This window comes from Phacochoerus africanus, chromosome 4, assembly GCF_016906955.1.
Source record: "Phacochoerus africanus isolate WHEZ1 chromosome 4, ROS_Pafr_v1, whole genome shotgun sequence".
NCBI classification, from domain to species: domain Eukaryota; kingdom Metazoa; phylum Chordata; class Mammalia; order Artiodactyla; family Suidae; genus Phacochoerus; species Phacochoerus africanus.
In genome coordinates this window covers 6,383,372-6,405,465 of record NC_062547.1, presented here as the reverse complement: position 1 = coordinate 6,405,465, position 22,094 = coordinate 6,383,372, and the positions used below count along the sequence as shown (strand labels likewise).

The 22,094-nt window shown below is 54.3% G+C and overlaps 2 protein-coding genes across 4 annotated transcripts; one reads left to right on the top strand and one right to left on the bottom strand.

The window, feature by feature from the left end:
* Positions 1-17,010: 17,010 nt before the first annotated feature.
* On the bottom strand, positions 17,011-19,258 carry C4H11orf68 (chromosome 4 C11orf68 homolog). 3 transcript variants are annotated; one of them, XM_047775236.1, is made up of 2 exons: positions 19,108-19,258; positions 17,011-18,409 (listed from the first exon to the last, which is right to left on the bottom strand). In XM_047775236.1, exons 1-2 carry the CDS (start codon positions 19,224-19,226, stop codon positions 17,653-17,655), a joined length of 876 nt encoding a protein of 291 aa, XP_047631192.1. In that variant the 5' UTR covers positions 19,227-19,258; the 3' UTR covers positions 17,011-17,652. The 3 variants fall into 3 exon arrangements, with proteins under 3 accessions (XP_047631192.1, XP_047631191.1, XP_047631194.1); XM_047775235.1 differs by having other exon boundaries at positions 17,011-18,583; positions 19,108-19,241; XM_047775238.1 differs by lacking the exon at positions 19,108-19,258 and adding an exon at positions 18,702-19,017.
* Positions 19,259-19,543: 285 nt separating this feature from the next.
* Positions 19,544-21,685, top strand: DRAP1 (DR1 associated protein 1). Its single transcript, XM_047775239.1, has 7 exons — positions 19,544-19,700; positions 19,947-20,019; positions 20,134-20,227; positions 20,506-20,625; positions 20,740-20,833; positions 21,045-21,133; positions 21,476-21,685. Exons 1-7 carry the CDS (start codon positions 19,659-19,661, stop codon positions 21,579-21,581), a joined length of 618 nt encoding a protein of 205 aa, XP_047631195.1. The 5' UTR covers positions 19,544-19,658; the 3' UTR covers positions 21,582-21,685.
* Positions 21,686-22,094: the final 409 nt, after the last annotated feature.

The window sequence follows — 22,094 nt, the reverse complement described above, 5'->3', positions numbered from 1 at the left end:
AGGGCGGACTTGACGTCCCCCTGCGACAGCGGCAGGTCCGCCTCCTCTGACGTAGCTGCCCATACATGGTGCAATTTCCTCGCCGCGCCCAGGTGAAGCGAAGGATTCCCCCGCCGACGGAGGCACCTGCGCCCCGCCCAGCCCAGCCCCGCCCCGCCCCGCCTCGCCCTCCACCTGCGCAGACCTAGATCCCGCCACCAGATCCCAGAGCCCTCAGCGCTTGCATCCGTAAAATGGGACGAAATAATCACACAGCGCCCTGGCCGCGCGTGGGAGGTTGGAATGAAAGGGGTCTGGAAACTGTAAAATGGATTACAAATGTGATAGCATTATTATTATCATCATTATCATTATTTACTGGGTGCTTATTTCATGCCAGGAACTGTGCTACCGCCATCCAAGTCTGTGGTGTGAAGCCCTTCCACTGGCGTTGTCTTAAGGTTCAGGTTTACTAAAAAGTGAATGACAAATCAGGATTACAAAAGTGGTAGATACACACACACACACACACACACACACACACACTTATTTGGCTGTGCCCGCTGGCATGCAGAAGTTGCCAGGCCAGGGATGGCACCCTCACCACAGCAGCGCCCCAAGCCACAGCAATGACAGTGCCAGATCATCAACCTGTTGAGCCACCAGAGAACTCCAAAAATGGTATATATTTTATTTTATTTTATTTTTGTCTTTTTGCCATTTCTTGGGCCGCTCCCGCGGCATATGGAGGTTCCCAGGCTAGGGGTCGAATCAGAGCTGTAGCCGCCAGCCTACACCAGAGCCACAGCAACGCGGGATCCGAGCTGCATCTGCAACCTACACCACAACTCACGGCAACGCCGGATCGTTAACCCACTGAGCAAGGGCAGGGACCGAACCCGCAACCTCATGGTTCCTTGTCGGATTCGTTAACCACTGTGCCACGACGGGAACTCCATGGTGTATATTTTAAATGTTTACAATGACATGATAATGCTTTGAACTATCCCCAAATACTATGCAATGTAATTGCCCTACTCTCAGGGTAATTTCAGGAGCCAGGACAAGTTTTCATTCAGAACCTCTGTAAGCAGTGAAAGCCTGCAGTGGGGCACTTGTCCTGTGGTCTGATAAACATCATTTTCTTTAAATACTGTAACTACTCTTCCAGGACTGTGTGGTCACTAGCCTTGTTTGGAGATTACGTCAAAAGTCTGTATGAATGTGAGGCCAGGGACAAATGTCAACAGCCGAAGACCAGCAGCGCTGCGAGGTAGGTGCCATTATCGTCCCCATTTTACAGATGGGGGAAGTGAGGCTGAGAGATGTGGAAATGAAGGGCCTAAGATCACTAAGCAAGTGGCCGAAGCAGGTTGCCAAATCAGGGCTGTGGGAGCTCCCAGCCCAGGTTTGGGCAAGCGATTTCAAAGCCCTCACAGACAGCTTTTCACACATGTTGGTGCTGAGAGGACCGCCCCAAAGCAGCTTCTCTGTCTCTTCCCATTCTACAGATGAGGAAACTGAGGCCCAGATGAAGTAAGGAGCCGCCAGGGTCACTTGAGAGAGAGCTGGATGCTCCTGCTTTCCATGGTACCTCCTTTTGATCGGTTCCAGCTTTGACCTCAGGGAAGGAGGATTTCAGGAAGGTGGGATCCTGGGCTGCCGTCCTTGGGGACAGAGGCCAAGGTCTGTAGATGCGTTCAGGACTTAGAGCCAAGAGGCCAGCCTGGCCCGGGGCGTGCAGTCCCAGAGTTACCATTTTCTATCTCTTACCCTGGGCAGGTCACCCTCTTTCTGAGTCCCGGCCCCAGTGGCAATAATTGAGCCTCCCGCTGACCTCATGGGGCTGCTGTGGGATTCAATGAGGTCACACATGTGAAAGTGCTTTGTAAGCTGTAAAGCGATGTACGCTCAGAAGGTGGTTGCCAGCCTGGTGCCTCTCCCTTGCCCTTATTCTACTTGATGCTTGTCATTTTCTAAAGAGAAAAGAAACCAATGCTTACCAGAATGAGAATGAGAAATATACAGGTGTGTGGGTGTGGGTGGGTGGGTGTGGGTGGGTGTGTGAGAGAGAGAGGGAGAGGGAGAGATGGAAAGAGAGAGAGATTTTTTTGAGGCAGTGTGACTCATGGAAAGGAACATATGTGCGGGAATCAGACAAGTCTGAGAGCTGGCTTTGAATTCTACCAGGCTGCTCACCAGCAGTGTGACCTAGGTGAGGCCTCAGAGGTCTCAGAGCCTCCTCTGTAAAGTGAAGCCCTAATCATCATTGTATATGACTATATGATGATGACAACATCTCGGGATTGTTGGAGAATACATATAAAATGCCATGTGCTTCATGCAGCATATAACAATAGCAAAGATAAATACCTATGTTGATAAAAAGCCTTGGGTGGGAGTGCGGGGGCTCTGATCACTTGCTAAGGCAGTCATACAACACACATGTGCACACCCACACACACACACACACACTGAGATCTGAACTCCTCGGCTGAGCCCAAGCAGGACAAGTCAGGGTGACATAGGCAGCCAGGTGGTGGCCTAACACAGGTCAGCCTTGACTGCATCCCTCTGCCGGTCCCAGAAACACCACCCTGCACAGCTCCCCAGGCAGCCTGGGACAGTGACAGATTAGGGGCTCAGATCTCATGAGTGTGTGTGTGTGTGTGTGTGTGTGTGATTACAGGAGTCTGAAAGTCCCTTCCTGCTCTAACCGTCGGTGGAGCCACAAGGACGTCCTTTCAGAGGCAGCACATTCCAAGCTCCTCAGTCACTAACTCCCATTTCGTGGCTTCAGCAACGTTCCTGGCCCCTGACCTCACCGGCTCTCACCCAGGGAGGCCAGGCAAGAATCCCAGGGGGCCACAGTGATGCGGGGAGTCTGGGGCCAGGAGGTCTGAGAGACCCAGGCACTGTCCCTTGGCAGCTGTGTGAGCCTGGCTCAATCCCTTTCCCTCTCTGAACCCAGACAGTCTCCACCTCTCAGGGCTGCACTGAGGCAAAAGGACACGGTGGATAAGTGTGGTTTGCACTCAGCAGAGTCTGTAAGTTGGAGGTGGTGTTTAAGTTTTTCAGTTTCCATTCACTATTTACATTGAAGTTGATTTATTTTTACAATGAGGTGAAATTCACATAATGTACAACTAGCCTTTTTTTTTTAGGACCACATGTGTAGCATGTGAAAGTTCCCAGGCTAGGGGTCCAATCGGAGCTGCTGCCGCCAATCTATGTCACAGTTACAGCAATGCCAGATCTGAACTGCGTCTGAGACCAACACCACAGCTCACAGCAACGCCGGATCCTTAACCCACTGAGCGAGGCCAGGGATCAAATCTGAGTCCTCATGGTACTAGTTGGTTTCGTTACCACTGAACCACAACAGGAACTCCCAACTAGCCATTTTAAAGTGGACATTTCAATGGAATTTTGTGCACTCATAATGTGGTGCAACGACCACTTCTCTCTAGTTTCAAAATTTTTAAATCATCCCAGGAAAACACTCCAAACTCATTAAGTAATCACTTCCAATTTGCCCCTCTTCCCATCCCTTGGTAACCGCAACTCTGCTTTCTATCTCTGTAGATTTGCCTAATCAGGACACTTCATTTAAATGGAATTATACAATTTGTGACCTTTTGTATCTGGTTTGTTTTACTTAGCATAATATTTTCCAGGCTCATCAATGCTGTAGCATGTATCAACACTTTGTTCCTTTTCATGGCTGAATAATATTCTACTGTATGGATATACCACCATTGATTTATTCACCAGTTGGTGGATATTGGATATTGTTTCTACTTTTTGGCTATTATGAATAATGCTTCTATGGACTTTTGTGTGGACATGTTTCCATTTATCTTGGGTATATACCTAACAGTGGTATTTCTGGGTCATATGGTAACTCTGTTTAACCTTGTGAGAAACTGCTAGACTGTTTGACAAAGTGCTTGTATCATTGTACCTTCCTACCAGAAGTGCCTGAGGGTTCTAATTTCTCTACCTCCTGGCCAACACAGATTATTTTCCATTTAAAAAATACATCCCAGAAAAGTGAAGCAATATATTATTGAGCCCTGATCTGCATTTCCTTAATAGCCAGTCATGTTCCTTAATGACCAATGAATATCTTTTCAAATGTTCAATGGCCATTTATGGGTGTGTGTGTGTATTTTTTTCCCATTTTATGGCTGCACCAGCAGCATATGGCAGGTCCCCAGCCAGGGGCCGAATCAGAGCTGCAGCAGATCTGAGCCGCATCTGCAACCTATGCTGTAGCTTCCAGCAATGCCAGATCCTTAACCCACTGAGAATCATACCACATCCTCATAGAGACAAAGTCGGGTCCTTAACCTACTGAGCCACGACAGGAACTCCCAATGAACAGATATATGTGTTAGCAAATATTTCCTGCCATTCTGTACGTTGTCTTTGCACATTTTTCATAATGTCCTTTGATGCACATTTTTATAACTTTTATGAATTCCAATGTATCAGTTTTTTTTTGCTCAGTGATGGGAAAGACCAAGCCACTGCTTCATCCCTCGAGGTGGATGATCGCTTTCTTTGTTGCTCACGTTCCCACAGTCCAAGCTAAGAATCCATTGCCAAATTTGAGGTCACGAACAAGTCACCCTTATGTTTTCTTCTAGTAGTTTTATAATTTTGAGGCTTATATTTAGGTTGTTGACAAAATTCGAAGTTTAACACACGTACAGTAAAGTGCACTCATCCAACGTGTTCAGCCCAGTGATTTTTTTACATGTATGTAAATGCATGCAGCTACCACCCTGATCAAGGTGTAGAATGTTTCCAACAGCTCACAACCTGCTGTACCACCTCCCCGTCACCATCCCCCACCCACAGGTACTGCTGTTCTGACCTGTATCGTCACAGATCAGTTTTGCCTGTTCTTAAACGTCGTATAAATGGAACCATACAGCCCCTGCTCTCTTGGGCCTGGCTTCTTTTACTCAGCAAGGCTGAGCGATCATCCACCTCGTGGGGTGAAGCAGTGGCTTGATCTTTCCCACTACTGAGCAGCATTCCACTGCACAAATACCCCACGATCCTGGCTCCATTCTCCTGCTGAGGATATTTGGGTTTCTCCAAGTTTATGAATGAGGCTGCTGTGAACTATATTTTTTTTAGGCACCTGTGGCATATGGAGCGTCCCAGGCTAGGGGTCAAATCGGAGCTGTAGCCGATGGCCAACGCCACAACCATAGCCACACCAGATCCGAGCCACATCTTCAACCTACACCACAGCTCACGGCAATGCTGGATCCTTAGCCCACTGAGCAAGGCCAGGGATCGAACCTGCGTCCTCATGGATACTAGTCAGATTTGTTTCTGCTGAGCCACGACAGGAATTTCCTGTGGTGAGCATCCCCCTTTTATTTTTCTTTTTAGAGCCACACCAAGGCATGTGGCGGTTCCCAGGCTGGGGGTCTAATCGGAGCTACAGCTGCCAGCCTATACCACAACCGCACCAACGCCAGATCCGAGCCACGTCTGTGACATACACCACAGCTCCTGGCAACACCGGCTCCTTAACCCACCTAATGGGGCCAGGTATCACACCCGCCGCCTCATGGTTCCTAGTTGGATTTGTTTCCGCTGTGCCATGATGGGAACTCTGCTGTGAGCATTCTTGACAGATCCTTCAGTGGCCAGTTGCACTCGCTTCTCTTGGCTATGTACCCGGGGGTGGAATCACGGGCCGTAGAGGACCCCTATGTCTGGCTTTGATTCTTATTCTTTTTTTTTTCTTTTTTCTTTTTAGGGCCGCAGTTGCACATGGAAATTCTCAGGCTAGGGGTCGAATCGGAGCTACAGCTGCCAGCCTACACCACAGCCACAGCCACGCCAGATCCAAGCTGCATCTGCGACCCACACCGCAGCTCACGGCAACACTGGATCCTTAACCCACTGAGCAAGGCCAGGGATCGAACCCACCTCCTCATGGATACTAGTTGGGTTTGTTACTGCTGAGCCACAGCGGGGACTCTTGGCTTTGATTCTTGCCAACAGTTCTCCAAACTGGTTGTGCCGTCTTATATCCCCCAGCGATGGGTCAGAGTTCCAGTCTTCCCACATCTGGAGGCGACATTTCAGTTCCCCCTTTTTTTTTTGGCTGCCCAAGGCCTATGGAGTTCCCGGGCCAGGGATCTGATCCCAGCCACAGTTGTGACCCGAGCCAGAGTTGGGGCAGCACTGGATCCTTAACCTACTGTGCCCGGCCCGGGGATTGGATTGAACCTGTGGCCCGAGGCTCCAGAGACCCTGCTGATCCCATTGCGCCACAGCGGGAACTCCTCAGTTTGCTTCAACAAAGATTTCTTTCCCTTGGTCCTGGTCCCATCCCATCTGTCCTGGACTCGCGCCACAGCCCCCAGCTTGTTCACCCCCCTCCACCTCCCACCCAGCAGCCTGAGGGATTTTAAAAATCCTAAAAATATTCGTAGAAGAATCTTTTACAGTTCTGACTATTTCACCCTCAGACTTGTACCCTCCCGAGCACCATGGCACATTTCAAATTGCTACACAGGAGGGTCTAAGCTCTGGAAAGGGGTGGGGTCGGGGTGACTGGCACACTCTGTGTTCTTTTAGGGTTCATGTTGACTGGGGGGCTTGGAGGGCGGAGAGGATCACACTTGTGGCTCACGTGCCTGTCAAAAACCTTACGGGAGTTCCCGTCGTGGCGCAGTGGTTAACGAATCCGACTAGGAACCATGAGGTTGCGGGTTCGATCCCTGCCCTTGCTCAGTGGGTTAACGATCCGGCGTTGCCGTGAGCTGTGGTGTAGGTTGCAGACGCAGCTTGGATCCCGCGTTGCTGTGGCTCTAGTGTAGGCCAGTGGCTACAGCTCCGATTGGACCCCTAGCCTGGGAACCTCCATATGCCGCAGGAGCGGCCCAAGAAATAGCAAAAAGACAAAAAAAAAAAAAAACCTTATGAACCAGACACCATTCAAAGTAACTCATTAATCCCCACAGCAACTCGGCAGAGGCAGATAATAATGTTATGCCCATTTTCTAGATTAGGGGATGGAGGCACAGAGAAATTAAGCTACTTGCTAAAAGCCACACAGCAATGGAGTTCCCTGATGGCTCCGTGGGTTGGGGATCAGTTGTCACTGCTCTGGCTCAGGCTGCTGCAGGTGCAGGTTAGATCTCTGGCCCCATGAACTTCTGCATGCCACATGGACAGCCAACACACACACACACACACACACACACACACACACACACACACACACACACAGAGCAAGGAAATGGTGGAGCCAGGATTTGAACCTAAGCAGTCAGTCTCCAGAGCCTGAGTTCCTCACTGCCTTGTTAGTTGGCTCTGGAGGGCAGCCAGAATCCTTAATATGGCATTCCAGGCCCTTCCAGGCATGGGCCACCTCCTAGGCTCCTCTTTCATTAGCACCCAGGTACTCTCTTTGCTCCAGGCTCACTGCTGAACCGAGCTTCTCACTTTGGCATAGGCTGTTCCCTCCACCAGAGTGGCCAACTCTCTCCTCCTGCAGGGCTGTGTCCCCACCACGTCCTCAGGAGGCCTTCCATGAGTCCTCAACCTAGGTTAAATATTTTGTGTAATAGAGTCCCAGGAGTTCCCATCGTGGCTCAGCAGAAGCAAATCTGACTAGGATCATTCCTGAGGATGCAGGTTCGATCCCTGCCTCGCTCAGTGGGTTAAGGATCCAGCATGGCTGTGGCTGTGGTGTAGGCTGGCAGCTACAGCTCTAATTCAACCCCTAGCCTGGGAACCTCCATATGCCATGGGTGCAGCCCTAAAAAGACAAAAAAAAAAAAAAAGAATCCCATAGCACTCTGAAGGCTATTACAATTTCTTTTTCTTTTTACAGCCGCACCTGCAGCATATGGAAGTTCCCAGGCTAGGGGTCAAATCAGAGCCAGAGCTGAAGGCCTACACCACAGCCACAGCAATGCCAGATCCAAGCCACATCTTCAAGCTGTACCACCGCTCAGGGCGACACTGGATCCTTAACCCACGTATGGAGGCTGGGGATTGAACCTGCATCCTCAAAGTGACGATGTTGAGTCTTTAACTCAGTGAGCCATAACAGGAACTCCAGGCTATTACATTTTTAAAATTTGCTCAGAGTAATTTTTAAAGATTTTTGCTTGGGGGATACTTACACAAATATATACTGTGTGAAAGAGAAGAAATTCTTTTAAAGAATTATTTTTATTTTTCATTTAGCCTCATGTTTTAAAATTTTTCATTGCATTTCTTTTTCAGCATTTATGTGCCCCAAGATCCAGAAGCCACACGAGGGTGTAAAGTGAGAAACCTCCCTCTCTGTTTTAGTCTCTTGTGTATTTTTTTTAACCCAGAAGTTAACCTGCTCTACACTCTGTTTTATTTCTTGCTTTTTTGTTTTCTTCTGTCTTGGAAATCCTTCCACTGAGTATACATAATCAGCCTCATTAAAAAAACAACAACCGGAGTTCCCGTCGTGGCACAGTGGTTAACGAATCCGACTAGGAACCATGAGGTGGCGGGTTCGGTCCCTGCCCTTGCTCAGTGGGTTAACGATCCGGCGTTGCCGTGAGCTGTGGTGTAGGTTGCAGACGTGGCTCGGATCCTGCGTTGCTGTGGCTCTGGCGTAGGCTGGCAGCTACAGCTCCAATTGGACCCCTAGCCTGGGAACCTCCATATGCCGCGGGAGCAGCCCAAAGAAATAGCAAAAATAAAAAATAAAAAAAAACAAAAAACAAAAAACCCAACAACAACCTACTAGGAGTTCCCTGGTGGCTCAGAAGGCTAAGGAACAGGCCTGTACTGCTGTGGCTTTGATTACTGCTATGGTGAGGGTTAGATCCCTGACCTCAGAACTTCTGCATGTCACAGGTGCAGCCCAAATAATTTTTTTTTTAAAACATGCTTCAAGTTGCTGTGGCTGTGGTGTAAGCTGGCAGCTGTAGCTCTGATTGGACCCCTAGGCTGGGAACCTCCATATGCTGTGGGTCTGGCCCTAAAAAGCGGAAAAAAAAAAACCAACCATACTTCATTGAGGTATATTTTATTTAATTTCATTTATTTGGGGGGGTGGGGCTCACAGCAGCATGCAGGTCTTCTTGGGCCAGGGATGGAACCCACACCCCAGCAGTGACATGGACCACTGCAGTGATAATGCCAGATCCTTAACCCACTGAGCCACTGGCGAACTTTGAGATATATTTTACATTAAAAAATTTTTTGGCGTTCCCATTGTGGCTCAGCTGTAACAAACCTGACTAGTAGCCATGAGGATGCGAGTCAGATCCCTGGCCTCGCTCAGTGGGTTAAGGATCTAGCATTGCCTCAGGCCGTGGCATAGGTCACAGGCGCGGTTCAGATCTGGTATGGCTGTGGCTATGGCGTAGGCGGGCAGCTGATTCGAACCCTAGCCTGGGAACTTCCACATGCCATACGTGTGGCCCTAAAAAGAAAAAAAGAAAAAAAATTACATTATAAAAATGTGCTGGAGTTCCTGTTGTGGCTCAGCACTTTAAGGACCCAATGTTGTCTCCGCGAGGGTGTGGGTTTGATCCCTGGCTTGAGAACTCCCATACGCTCGGCCAAAAGAAATAAAAAATAAAAATAAAAATAAATAGGAGTTCCTGTTGTGACTCAACCCGACTAGTATCCATGAGGATGAGGGTTTGATTCCTGGCTTTGCTCAGTGGCTTAAGTATCCAGCATTGCCACAAGCTGTGGCGTAGGTCTCAAATATGACTCAGATCTGGTGTGGCTGAGGCTGTGGTGTAGGCTGGCAGCTGTGGCTCCGATTTGACCTCTAGCCTGAGAACTTCCATATGCCGCAGGTGCAGCCCTGAAAAGACAATAAACAAACAAACAAATAAACAAGTAAATGAAATTTAAAATGTGCTGCTAAATCTCTGACATCAGCCTTACAAATGTTTTCTCAGGTCAGTCCCCCAAAGCATCAGAAATAAAAGCAAAAATAAACCAATGGGAACTAATCAAACTGACAAGCTTTTGCACAGCAAAGGAAACCATTAAAAAAAAAAAAAGACAATTTACAGAATGGGAGAAAATAGTTTCAAATAATGCAACTGACAAGGGCTTAATCTCTCTATATATACAAACATACAACTCAATAGCAAAAAAGCCAACAACTCAATTGAAAAATGGGCTAAAGACCTGAACAGACATTTCTCCAAAAATGATAAACGGATGGCCAAGAAGCACATGAAAAAATGCTCAACACCACTGATCATTAGAGAAATGCAAATTGAAACTACAATGAGGTACCACCTCACACCAGTCAGAATGGCCACCAATAATAAGTCTACAAATAACAGATTCTGGAGAGGGTGCAGAGAAAAGGGAACCCTCCTGCCCTGTTGGTGGGAATGTAAGCTGGTACAACCACTATGGAAAACAGGATGGAGGTTCCTCAGAAAACTAAATATAGAACTACCATACGACCCAGCAACCCATTCGTGGGCATATATCCGGACAAAACTTTCCTGGAAAAAGACACATGCACCTGCGTGTTCATTGTGGCACTATTCACAATAGCCAAGACATGGTAACAACCTAAATGTCCATCACAGATGAATGGATTAAGAAGATGTGGTATGGCGTTCCCGTCGTGGCGCAGTGGTTAACGAATCTGACTAGGAACCATGAGGTTGCGGGTTCAGTCCCTGCCCTTGCTCAGTGGGTTAAGGATCTGGCGTTGCCGTGAGCTGTGGTGTAGGTTGCAGACGTGGCTCGGATCCCATGTTGCTGTGGCTATGGCATAGGCTGGTGGCTACAGCTCCGATTCAACCCCTAACCTGGGAACCTCCATATGCCGCGGGAGTGGCCCAAAGAAATAGCAAAAAGACAAAAAAAAAACAAAAAACAAAAAACAAAACAAAAAAAAGATGTGGAATATATACACAATGGAATACTACTCAGCCATAAAAAAGAACAAAATAATGCCCTTTGCAGCAACAAGGATGGAACTAGAGACTCTCATCCTGAGCGAAGTCAGAAAGAGAAAGACAATACTATATGATATCACATGTCTGGAGTCTAATATATGGCACAAATGAACCTTTCCACAGAAAAGAAAATTGGACTCAGAGAACAGACTTGTGATTGCCAAGAGGGAAGGGAGGGAGTGGGATGGACTGGGAATTTGGGGTTAATAGATACAAACTATTGCCTTTGGAATGGACAGGCAATGAGATCCTGCTGTACAGCACTGGAAACTATATCTAGTCACTTGTGATGGAGCACGATGGAGGATAATCGTGTCCTCTGTGTCCTCCACACACACACACAGAAGTTTATAAGAACCTAAATGGGAAAAAAATAATGGCTATATGTATATGCATATCTTTGCTGGACACCTGAAACTAATACAACATTTTTTTTTTAGGTCTGCACCTGTGGCATATGGAGGTTCCCAGGCTAGGGATCAAATCAGAGCTGCAGTCACCAGCCTACACCACAGCCACACCAACACCAGATCCGAGCCACGTCTGTGACCTAAACCCCACCTCATGGCAATGCCGGCTCCCTAACCCACTGAACAAGGCCAGGGATGGAACCTGTGTCCTCGTGGATGCTAGTCAGATTCGCTTTCTGCTGAGCCACGGTGGGAACCCCTAATACAACATTTTAAGTCGCCATAGACCAGTTTCGTCTCTTCTAGATTTTCACATCAGTGGAATCACACAGTGTGGGCTCTTTCCTGTCTGGCTTCCCTCTCTCAGCGTTATGGGTTTGATCCTGTGTGACCTGGGCCTTTGTCTTAACTTCTCTTTTTTTTTTTTTTGGCTGCACCTGTGGCATATGAAAGTTCCCAGGCCAGGAAACAAGCCCATATCACAATAGCAACCCAAGCCACAGCAGTGACAATGCCAGACCCTTAACCCAATGAGCCACCAGGGAACTCTTGTCTTAACTTTTTTTTTAAGGACCACACCCTTGGCATATGGAAGTTCCTACCCGGGCTAGGGGTCGAATTGGAGCTGCAGCTGCCGGCCTACGACACGGCCACAGCAAACGCCAGATCCGAGCTGCATCTGTGACTTACACCACAGCTCATAGCAACGCCAGATCCTTAACCCACTGAGTGGGGACAGGGATCGAACCTGAGTCCTCTTGGACAGTAGTCAGGTTCATTACCACCCAGCCACAGCACAGGGCTGGTCCAGTAGGAGAGCAACACACATGGATGAGTTTTCTGCTGCTATGTTTTGGGCCGTGTAGACCTTTCCCCTGAACGAGGGCAGAGAGGGCTCTGCCATAAGTGCCCAGGATGGCTCTGCCCGCCCAGCCTGGCCTCTTAGGCTCCTTCCTCCACAGACCCAGGCCTAGGGACGTTGGCGCCTGTCTCTCAGTTCTTGGGCTCCCCCTGCCCTCCCAGACCTGAGGCTTCTCCCGACGCCTGGGCACCAGGTGCCAGCTCTTGCTGAGGGCCAGGAGGGAGATGAAACTCATCCTGGCATGAAAGGCTGGCGAGCCTGGGCTGGGCTAACACACAGCCCCACCCTTGCTGGGAGGACCTCTGGGCACCCATGTAAACTGAGTCATGGGGGGCGAGGGGGTGAGTCATTGGCCTCTGAGGGGGAGCCAGATGGAGCCAAGCTTGTCTGCGTGGGATCCTTGGCTCCACTCCACACAGCCACACTCTCAGCTCCGCTCCAACACCCAGCGCGCCCCTGGCCCAGGGCAGAGGGTGCAGGGCCATCCCGGCTCGCTGAGGGCCAGGGGCCTGGAGGCTGGCCTCTCATGTGCATGTGTGTGCCTGTGTGTACGTGCACACGTGTGTGTGTGTGTACGTGCGCGCGCGCGCGTGTGTGTGTGTGTGTGTGTGTGTGTGTGTGTGTGTGTGGTGTCAGGGAAGGGAGTAGGCAGACAGGAAAGGGAGGCTCTGACTTGAGAGGAAAGGCTTGGGGTTTGGAAAGGAGTCAAAGCCCTCCAGAGGGAGATTTTGGCGGGAAGGCTTCGCTGCCCTCTCCTGGCCTCTGCGGGTTCAACTGATTTTTTTCTTTTTCTGCAGGAGCCAGCTTTCTCCCTTCAGGGCCCCGTGGGTGGCCTGCCTGTCCACTAGGGTTCCCAGGGGGCTGAGTTGGGACCTGAAACCACTTCAGTCTTCACCCCAGGGAGGCCTCTGCCCCTTGGGGCCAGAGCTGCTCAGGGCCAGGGACGGAGCGCCCTCCCCCGGGCGTGTACAGGTACGCATGGGAGCTGTGAAGAGCCTCCGTTTCCAGCCTTGCCCATGGCCAAGTTACTCAACCTCTTTCTGCCTCAGTTTACTCCCCAGGAAAATGAATGCTGTGAAGACCAAAGTGAGTTCATGCGGACAAACTGCTTAGAGCTGTGCCCGGGGCACAGTGTGTCTGCGTGCATGGTTCCGCTTGCTCTTGGAGCCTCAGTTTTCTCATCTGAAAAATGGGTGAAGGGAGGATGCCAGGGGTGCCCCAGATTCAGCCGTCGCTCTGGTTCCAGTCTCTGCTCTTGGTCCCTCAAGACCCTGACACCGTGCCCACCTCTATCCCTCTGTCCAGACTAGGGGGGTTTGAAGCACTGCTGGGTGGCCACTAAGCCAGAGAAGATGGCTTTGGTGGGTTTCTGGGCTGGGTGCCCTCGGGCTACCTCTCAGTGTCAGGGGGGATGCACGTCAGAGAGTGGGGAGTTTCCCTCCTCGGATGAATCAGCTGTGTGACCTGAGCCCCGTCCCTGCCAGCGCCCCTCCCAGTGGGCGGAGTGGGGTGCAGTTGCCCTGCTGGGAAAATCCCCAAAACCTCACCAAAGCTCTGGCTGAAGCTTTCTCCAGACTCAGCGGTTTCCTGTCCTCCCCAATTCAGCCCCTAGCCCCCCTGGAACCGGGGGTCCGGCAGAGAGTGCCCCACTCGCCGGCCAGCCCCTCTGGAGCCTCCTCCCTCGGGGCTAGGGGTTCGCAGTGTGTGTGAGGGGAAGTAGGTGGCATGGGGGTGTCCTCTTTTTCCTGCTCAGTCATCCTCCTGTGGTTTTATAAAAGGGAGCAGAGCACAGGGGCTTGTCCACATTTCCCCAGCCTTTAGCCCACCTTAGGGCTTCCTGACTCCCTGCCTGGGAACAGGTCAGCCAAACAGGACAGAATCTCCTGCCAGCCTGAGCCGGAGCCCTTGACCCGGCAGGGGAGTCGTCCCCACAGAAGGTCTGGGAGATCCTTCCTGCCAATAGGCTTAGTCCCTATACTCTCCGGGCCTGTTTCTCCATCAGGAAAATGGGAATCTTAGTCTTGGCCCAGCCTCTCAGGGGCTTCTGAGGCCTGAAACTGTGTGCTTTACAAGTCAGATCCTAAGTCCTTGCTGGGCCTAAAGCCCCCGGCCCCCACAGGACTTTCCTATGGGGGGCAGGAAGCTCAACAGCGCATTGGGTGCTCTGGAGTTGGAGGATCAGGATTCAAATTTTTTTTTTGTCTTTTGTCCTTTTTTTTGGAGGGCCACACCCATGGCATATGGAGGTTCCCAGGCCAGGGGTCCAATCGGAGCTACAGCTCCCGGCCTACACCACAGCCACAATCATGCCAGATGGAGAGCCATGTCTGTGACCTACACCACAGCTCATGGCAACGCCGGATCCTTAACCCTCTGAGGCCAGGGATCGAACCCACAACCTCAAGGTTCCTAGTCAGATTCGTTTCCACTGTGCCATGACAAGAACCCCTGGATTCAAATCTTGGCTCTTCCCCTTTGTAGCTTTGAACCAATTACCAAACCTCTCTGGGCTTCCGTTTCCTCTTCGGCAAAATGGTGATATTAGAGCCAGCTGAGGCCTAGCTGAGCTCCTGTAGGGAAACGGTTAGCAAGTGCCTGGATCTCCTCATTCACAGAAGGAGGGAACAGAGGCTGAGAGGCAGAGGGTGATTTGGAGTCAATCACTCATTCCTTCAATTCACTTGGCACTTAGGCTGGGCTGGATGCTGAGGACACCCTGGGGGATAAAGCGTGGCCACCGTCCTTGAGGGGCCCCAGACACACAGATGAGAGTGCCACAGGGTGCTGGGCATTGCAGGAGCCTGGGGCATGGACGGATGGGGGAGGGGGAAACCTCTGAGCGGATGACACCTGCCCTCTGGAGTCAGCCAGGAAGGCAGGTAGCAGGTGAGGGTCATTCGTACCAGGTGGACCCCACAGTGTGAAAACAGGCGCAAAAGTGAGAAAGGCCAGCGGGTGTGCCAGAAAAACCACAGGCAACACATGATTCTGGAACAAGAAGTAGTGAACCAAGGAGTGGAGGAGAGATGAGTCCGGAGACGCTGTCAGGGGCTGGATTGGAGTGGCTCATTCATTCAATCGTTTCTGCAAAGGCTGCTCTGGCCACAACCCGTGCTAGGCTCTCTGGGGAAAGAGCTGAGGCCTACGCATTGTTCTGTCTTCACTGGGCACACGGCTTAGGGGCCAGCGGGAGATAGCCCTCAGTCCAGTGATTACATGAGTAGCTGCTGCGTCCTCGCCGCAAGGCAAGTGTTCACGCAGAAGAGCTGAGGCCCAGGACTGCGTGCCGCTGGGGGTGGGGTGAGGGGAGCACCAGTTGGTTCCAGCAGGGAAATCGCGTTCAGAAAGGGGCGCCCGAGAGAAGCTGGGACAGTTAGGGGGTGCTAGGCCATGGTGACTCAGGAGAATGAATTTTAAGCTGCAGGCTGTGGGAGCCACAGAGGGCTCTGAGTAGCCCCGAGGGACACAGGCCACTCTGCAGGACAGCTGGCTGTCAGGGAGGGAGGGGGGAGGGGCGGGGAGAATGGGGCAGAGGAGGCACGTTGCAAGGGAGGGGCGAAGGCAGAGCCTTGGGAGGATAGAGAGTATGCGAGATGCTTGGTTATGGAAGGAGAGCCAGCTGGTGCTGACACCACTTGGGCATCTTTGTGGGGCCCACGAGGGCCTGGCCAGGATCCCTCCAAGCCTTGGCCCACTTTGGTCAAGTGCAAGGCACGGACAGTCTGAGGAGAGCAGGGCACCAGGCTCCAACTCAACCACCCAACTCTGGGGACTTCCCAGGATTGGGCTGAGGGGGACTCAGCTCTGGGGAAGCTCCGGGTGGGGAGGAAGCTGGGGAGGGGGCCAAGCCAGCATCTTGTGACTCACCCACTTCCACCCAGTCAGCCTAGTGGCATCTCCGCTCCCCTGTCCCACATTCCAATTTGATGAGGCTGCTGGAGGCTGAGTCAGCGCCTGCACAGCACGAGAGCAGCAGCCCAAGAGGCTCCCTGCCAGACACCCTGGCCTCCAATCAAGGCCAAAGCCAGGGCTGGGGCTGGGGGCTGGGAGCCAGAAGCCATAGCAGCCTCAGCTGAGTGGTGTGGGCCTGTGAGGTCACGTGAGTGAGCGTGGCTGTTGGGCTGTGAAGGGCTAATTGTAGGTGAGGCCAGGGACCACACTCTGCCCAAGGAGGACTGGGTGCAAGTTCTAACTCTGCATAACCCTGAGGGAACGCCCTTCTCCTCTTGGGCTCCATTTTCTTGACCATAAATTGGGTCAAAATCTCCTACTGTCAGGTCACGAGAATGAAATAATCCACATGAAGTGCTTTGCAAACAGTCTAATGGCCTCTGCGATGTTCAGGGTAGTGCAAGAGGTGAGTGTAAACGAAGGACTTCCAGGGCTACTTACGGTTGTGCAGGTTGTTCACTGCACAAGGATATCCAGCTTAGGCAGCAGAAACCCAACCCATCCTCTGCTCACCAGACCATATGCCCTGGCCTAAAACTGCCAGGACCAAAAGGGTACCTTTCTCTAACAGACACAAATACGCCCAGTGGGCACAGTTCCTCAGAGCTGCTGGGCCAAGCCCTTGGATTTATGGGTAATCACTGAGATTACCTCCAAATGGATTCTGATTCTAGGAATGGAAGGGACACAGAGCTGGCTTTGCAGAAGCTCTCGGAGAGGTACCCAGCCTTGGCTGTGAGACCTCTCTTACTGCTGGGGGCAATTACGGGGCCCAGCCACAGTTTCTGCTGGCCCTGCCTCTCTCCAGCGACCAAAGCAGGAAACCACCAGCACAGCATTTTAAACACTCAAGACACAGACCCAAGTTGGGTTTTATTGAAATGCCAGAAGCAGGCACATGATAAGGTAGCCAAAGAAAGAGGGAAGGTGGTGGGGGCTCTGAGGTGGCAGGGAGGGGCAGGCCCCATGTCCATGGCCCCGGCCCCCTCTCTCTGCCAGGTGCTGAGTGGGAACAATCACCCGTCCCCAACAAAATGGCATGCTCAGGCCTGCGGGGGCCTCTGCCCCTAGACCGTGAAGGCTCCAGGGAGAGGGATGGAAGCACGAGGCTGTCTCTCTTGTGAGGGAGGGAGAGAAGGGGAGGATGCAGGAGGAGGGAAGAGCCAGGGAAGGGAGCGGCCAAGGAAGGCTCTCCTCCTGGCGTCTGCACCCAGCCCGTGGTCCTGGACGGCAGGGGGGAGCAGCGGAAAAGAGAGGCTGAGGGTCCGGCCCTCAGGGAGCCAGAGCCTCCAGCCAGTGGGGACTCAAGTCAGCCTTGAACACAGGACCGAAGTTCAAAGGGACCGAAGATGCAGGCAGTTTCCGAGTAACCTAGTCCTCAGAGCTGGGGGGCTTGGCCTCCTTGGGACGAGGAGGGGGAAGATGAGAGGATCCATCCCCCGCAGGGGAGGCAGTGGGTGGTCTCTTCCATTTGGTCCCACTAGGTCAGCTCCACGTTGTTGGCGCGGTCCAGCACCCGGGAGCCACGGGCGCTGCCTCCCAGCTGGAAACGGCTCTCATAGAGAGTGGGGCAGAGGTGCCAGCGGTTGGCCCGGTAGATACCCAGGTAGGTGTAGACGTCAGGCTTGTAGGTGAGCAGACACTTAATGCCTGCCGCGCGGATGGCGGCATCTGCCTCCAGTACACCCAAGCGGTCCGTGAAGTCGTCCGTATAAACACAGATGACCTGCCGCCCACCCTCCTTGGCCCGTGGGCTCACCTTGGCTACCTGAAGCCGGCCCTCGACCACGGCTCGAGCAATGCCAGCCCAGGCGTGATCCAGCTTGAAGCCAGGTGCCAGGTGTATCAGCCATTTGCCCGAGAGCACGTGGTGGGTGATGGCCAGCTGGCGCAGGGTACCTGGTGTGACAGGGCGCCCGCTGGTCTGCAGAGCCTCCCAGGCTGCCTGCAGGCCCTGCACGTCGCCTGAGTTGGGGACATAGCCCTGCCCATATGCTGCAATCCAGCCCACGGGCTCAGAGTTGGGAGAACCAGGGTCCCCATAACGGGTAACCTGGGATGGTGGGTACTTGGCCAACCAGGCATCCAGCTCCGTGGCAGGTGTGGTTCGGGCATCAAACACCAGCCAGGGGTCCATGTCAGCTGCCATGGCCTCTGCGGCCAGGTGCTCAGCAGTGAAGCCATCTTCACGACCACCTGGAGAATCTTCGTCCTCCAGCTCCTCGCCTGGTTCCATCCTGCCGGGTGGGAACCAAGTTAGGGCAGGTCCAGGACAGATCCAGCTTCCTGGGCCCGAGCACGTAGGTGCCAGGCACTGAACTAATCCCTGTGGCCTTGGGCAAAACTTAATGTCTCTGTGCCTCAGTTGCCTCATCTGTACAATGAAGAACGGCTGCTCCCGTCTCAAACAGCTGTAGAGAATTAAATACTAGGAGGTGGAACAAGAACTATATAAATGCTGTGACTATTACCACTACTATCCTTGACCTACAGAGTAGGAAACTGAAGCTCACAGAGGAGGGGGCTTACCCAAGGTCACACCTGCAGTGCGTGAAAGGGCCGAAAAGTGAACTCGGGTGTGGGGGCCGCCGGCCTAGCTACGGCTCCCGACGCTGCCAAGGCAGGCAGGTCTCCCGGGCGCTGGGATGTAATGGAACGAGGCACCCCGACAGGCCCCACAGGGCCAGGCCTCCAGGCGGGCATTATCCCGCCTACTTAAAGACGAAGACATGCAGGCCAGAGAGGGCAGTGACCAATCCGAGGCCAACGGGCCGAGCCCGGACTCGAACCCAGGCTTGTTAGAGCCTGCGGGAGGGCCAGCCTCCCGCCCCGCCGCGCCCGCCGCGCCCGCCGCGCCCGCCGCCATTAGCGCTCACGGCCCGAGCAGCGCCCCTGCCCCGCCCCGCCCTGCCCCCTCCCGCCGCCCGGGCGTCACCTCCGGCCTTCGCTGCGCTCGGCGCCGGCCCAGCCCCGGGCCCGGCTCCGCTCCTGCCGGGGCTCCGCGCCGCCGCCGCCGCGCCCCGCCCCCGCCACGGCTGCAGCCGCCGCCGCCATCTTATTGCCCCGCCGCCTCAACAACAACTTTATAGACAAGCGCAGCATAGGGCGGGACCGGGGGGAAGGGGCAGGGCCGTCGGGGCGGTGCTGACCCCGGGGGCGGGGCCATTGGGAACGCGAGGCGGGGCGGGCCTGCGGGGGGCGGAGCTAACGTTCGCTCTTCAGGTCTTGGGGGCGGGCGGCCGCGGCCGTCCAGTCCCGGACAGACTCGCACCAGGCGGGAGGCTGTGAGGGGCGGGCGCTCGGGCCCCGCCGGCCGAGTGCTGACCGGCGGCGCTAGGACCCTGTCGGGGGCGGGGGGAGTGGCGGGGGCGGAGGAGGCGGCACCAGGACCCGGGGGAACCGCGGCGGGCGGGCGACGAGCAGGCCCGGGGGCCGGGAGGCTGCGGGCGGCGGCGCTGGGCCCGGCGCGGCGAGAGAGGCCCCGAGATGCCGAGCAAGAAGAAGAAGTACAACGCGCGGTTCCCGCCGGTGAGCACGTGGCCGGCCTCGGGAGGAACGAGCCGGGCTCTCGGGAGGCTCCGGCCCAGGCCCGGCCAGGGAGGCGGGCGCATCGCGCCGTTCGGGGGCCCGGACGCCCCGCCCCCTTCCGTGCCCTCTCAGCGTCGGTGCCCCCCGCCCCCTTCCTCCCGGGATGCTCCCTCTCTCTGCCCCCCGCCCCGCGCACCCTTTCGGGGGCCGCGGCGACGGGGTCCGAGCTCTCTGCCCCTTTCTCAGGCACGCATCAAGAAGATAATGCAGACGGATGAAGAGATTGGGAAGGTGGCGGCAGCTGTGCCTGTCATCATCTGTATCCTGTCGAGGGCTGGCTGGGTTGAGGGAGGCGGGGGAGGCCGGCAGCCCCGGGTCGCTTTTTGGGGGCCAGGACATTGTTAGAACCCGCGTTCGCCTTGACGACCCTCAGCTCGGGCACTCGAGCTTTTCCTGGAGTCACTGCTGAAGAAGGCCTGCCAAGTGACCCAATCTAGAAATGCCAAGACCATGACCACATCCCACCTGTGAGTGGCTCTGATCGGGGAGGGCTCATTTGGGGCCTCCGCCTGGAGTCCACACGCTTAGGGGAGGCTGTGCCCTGATAGGGAGGGAGGTGGGAGGCGGCTGGGCGAGGACTCAAAGGCTGGTAGGTTTGAGTTGGCAGGGACTGGGTATTCTAAGAAAGGGGGCATGGTTGGGATTGAAACGATCCAGGCTCTGTTCCCCTGACATCCAGAGAGCACTTTGCTGAGAGTACAGACAGTGCCCCTCCTGAGTGCCATTCCCTCCCCACCTCTTCCAGGAAGCAGTGCATTGAGCTGGAGCAGCAGTTTGACTTCTTAAAGGATCTGGTGGCATCTGTGCCTGACATGCAGGGAGATGGGGAAGACAACCACATGGACGGGGACAAGGGTCCTCGCAGGTGGGGGAGTCAGTGTCCATGTGGGAAGGCCAAGGCCCCCGGGGTTGGAGGTGTCTTGGGGGATGGCAGAGGAGTGGGGAGACCTCTGGGCAGATGGACTCCACCTTCCCGAAGGGGCCGGAAGCCAGGCGGCGGCAGCCGGAAGAACGGTGGCATGGGAAGCAAAGGCAAGGACAAGAAGCTGTCGGGGACAGACTCGGAGCAGGAGGTGAGCTGAGGCCCCAGCCCTCTGTCCTGCTCTGCAGGGTGGAGAGGGCAGCCTTGCATCAGGCCAGGCCCAGCTGGCTGGAGGCCTGGTCCCATCCTCACCTGTGACCTCTTTGTGTTGGTTGCCTTGCACATGGCGGCTGCAGAGGTCCGGCTTTCCAGTAATGGGCCCACGCCTTTCTTGTCACCTCTGATTCCTGTCTTGTTCCCAGGATGAGTCTGAGGATACAGATACTGATGGGGAAGAGGAAACATCACAGGCCCCACCCCAGGCCAGCCAGCCCCCTGCCCACTTTCAGAGGTAAGCAGGTCGGTGGCACCCAGAGGGGGCCAGCTGGTCCCCAGCTGCCTTGTCCTTTCTGACCGCTCAGGCGCCTTGGTTCTGTTGGTTGTGGCAGATTTGGGAGACGGGACGGGAGGAACTGAAGAGGACTTAACGGCTGGGTTCTGTGCTCTCAGAAGGTCCCCTCCCCCGGGCGGGACTGTGTGCCCTGGGTCCTTCCCTTCTCTGGGCTCGGCTCCCTGCTGGTAGAGGGCAGTGGGCTCCAGGCCTGCCTGGCTGGAGGACCGGGGTGGGGCTCAGCGGGCAGGACTGGGCACAGGTGAGTGGCCTGATCTTCCTTTCCCACTTTCTGCCCTGCAGCCCCCCGACACCCTTCACGCCCTTCACCTCGACTCTGCCTCTGCCCCCAGCGCCCCAGGGCCCCGCAGCACCTGACGCAGAGGACGAAGAAGATTATGACTCCTAGCGCCCTCTGCCCCCCAGGCCACACCCCCTTTTAGCTGCTCTGGGGGGAAGAGGGTAGAGCTGTTCTTAAATTTATTAAAAAAATAATAAAAGGGAATTCCAGTATCCATCCCAGCTCTTGTCCAGGGCCTAATGGCCTCCTTCCCCACACTGAGCCAGGGCCAGGGCGGCTGGGCAGCAGCTGACTGAAGGGGGCCGGGCCCGGGGTGCTGATGGCGGGAAGGTGGGCAGAGTGCTGGAGGGCCGGAGCCGGCAGTGCCAGTCATGCCGGGAGACAGCCTGTCTTGTTGTGCCCTGTGACCCTGGGCGGGTTCCTACTCTGAGTAGCCTCTTCTTGTCTCTCTGAGGGAGACCGTTCTGCCCCCTCTGGGCTGCTGCAGAGGGACAGATGGGACAGGTGACAGAGACAGCTCTTGAAAACTAGAGCTGGAGCCAGTGGCCTTGAAGGGCATGGGAAGGGGCAGTGGGAGCAGAGGTAGGTGAGGTCGTGGGGGACCTTGAAGGCCGGCTTGTG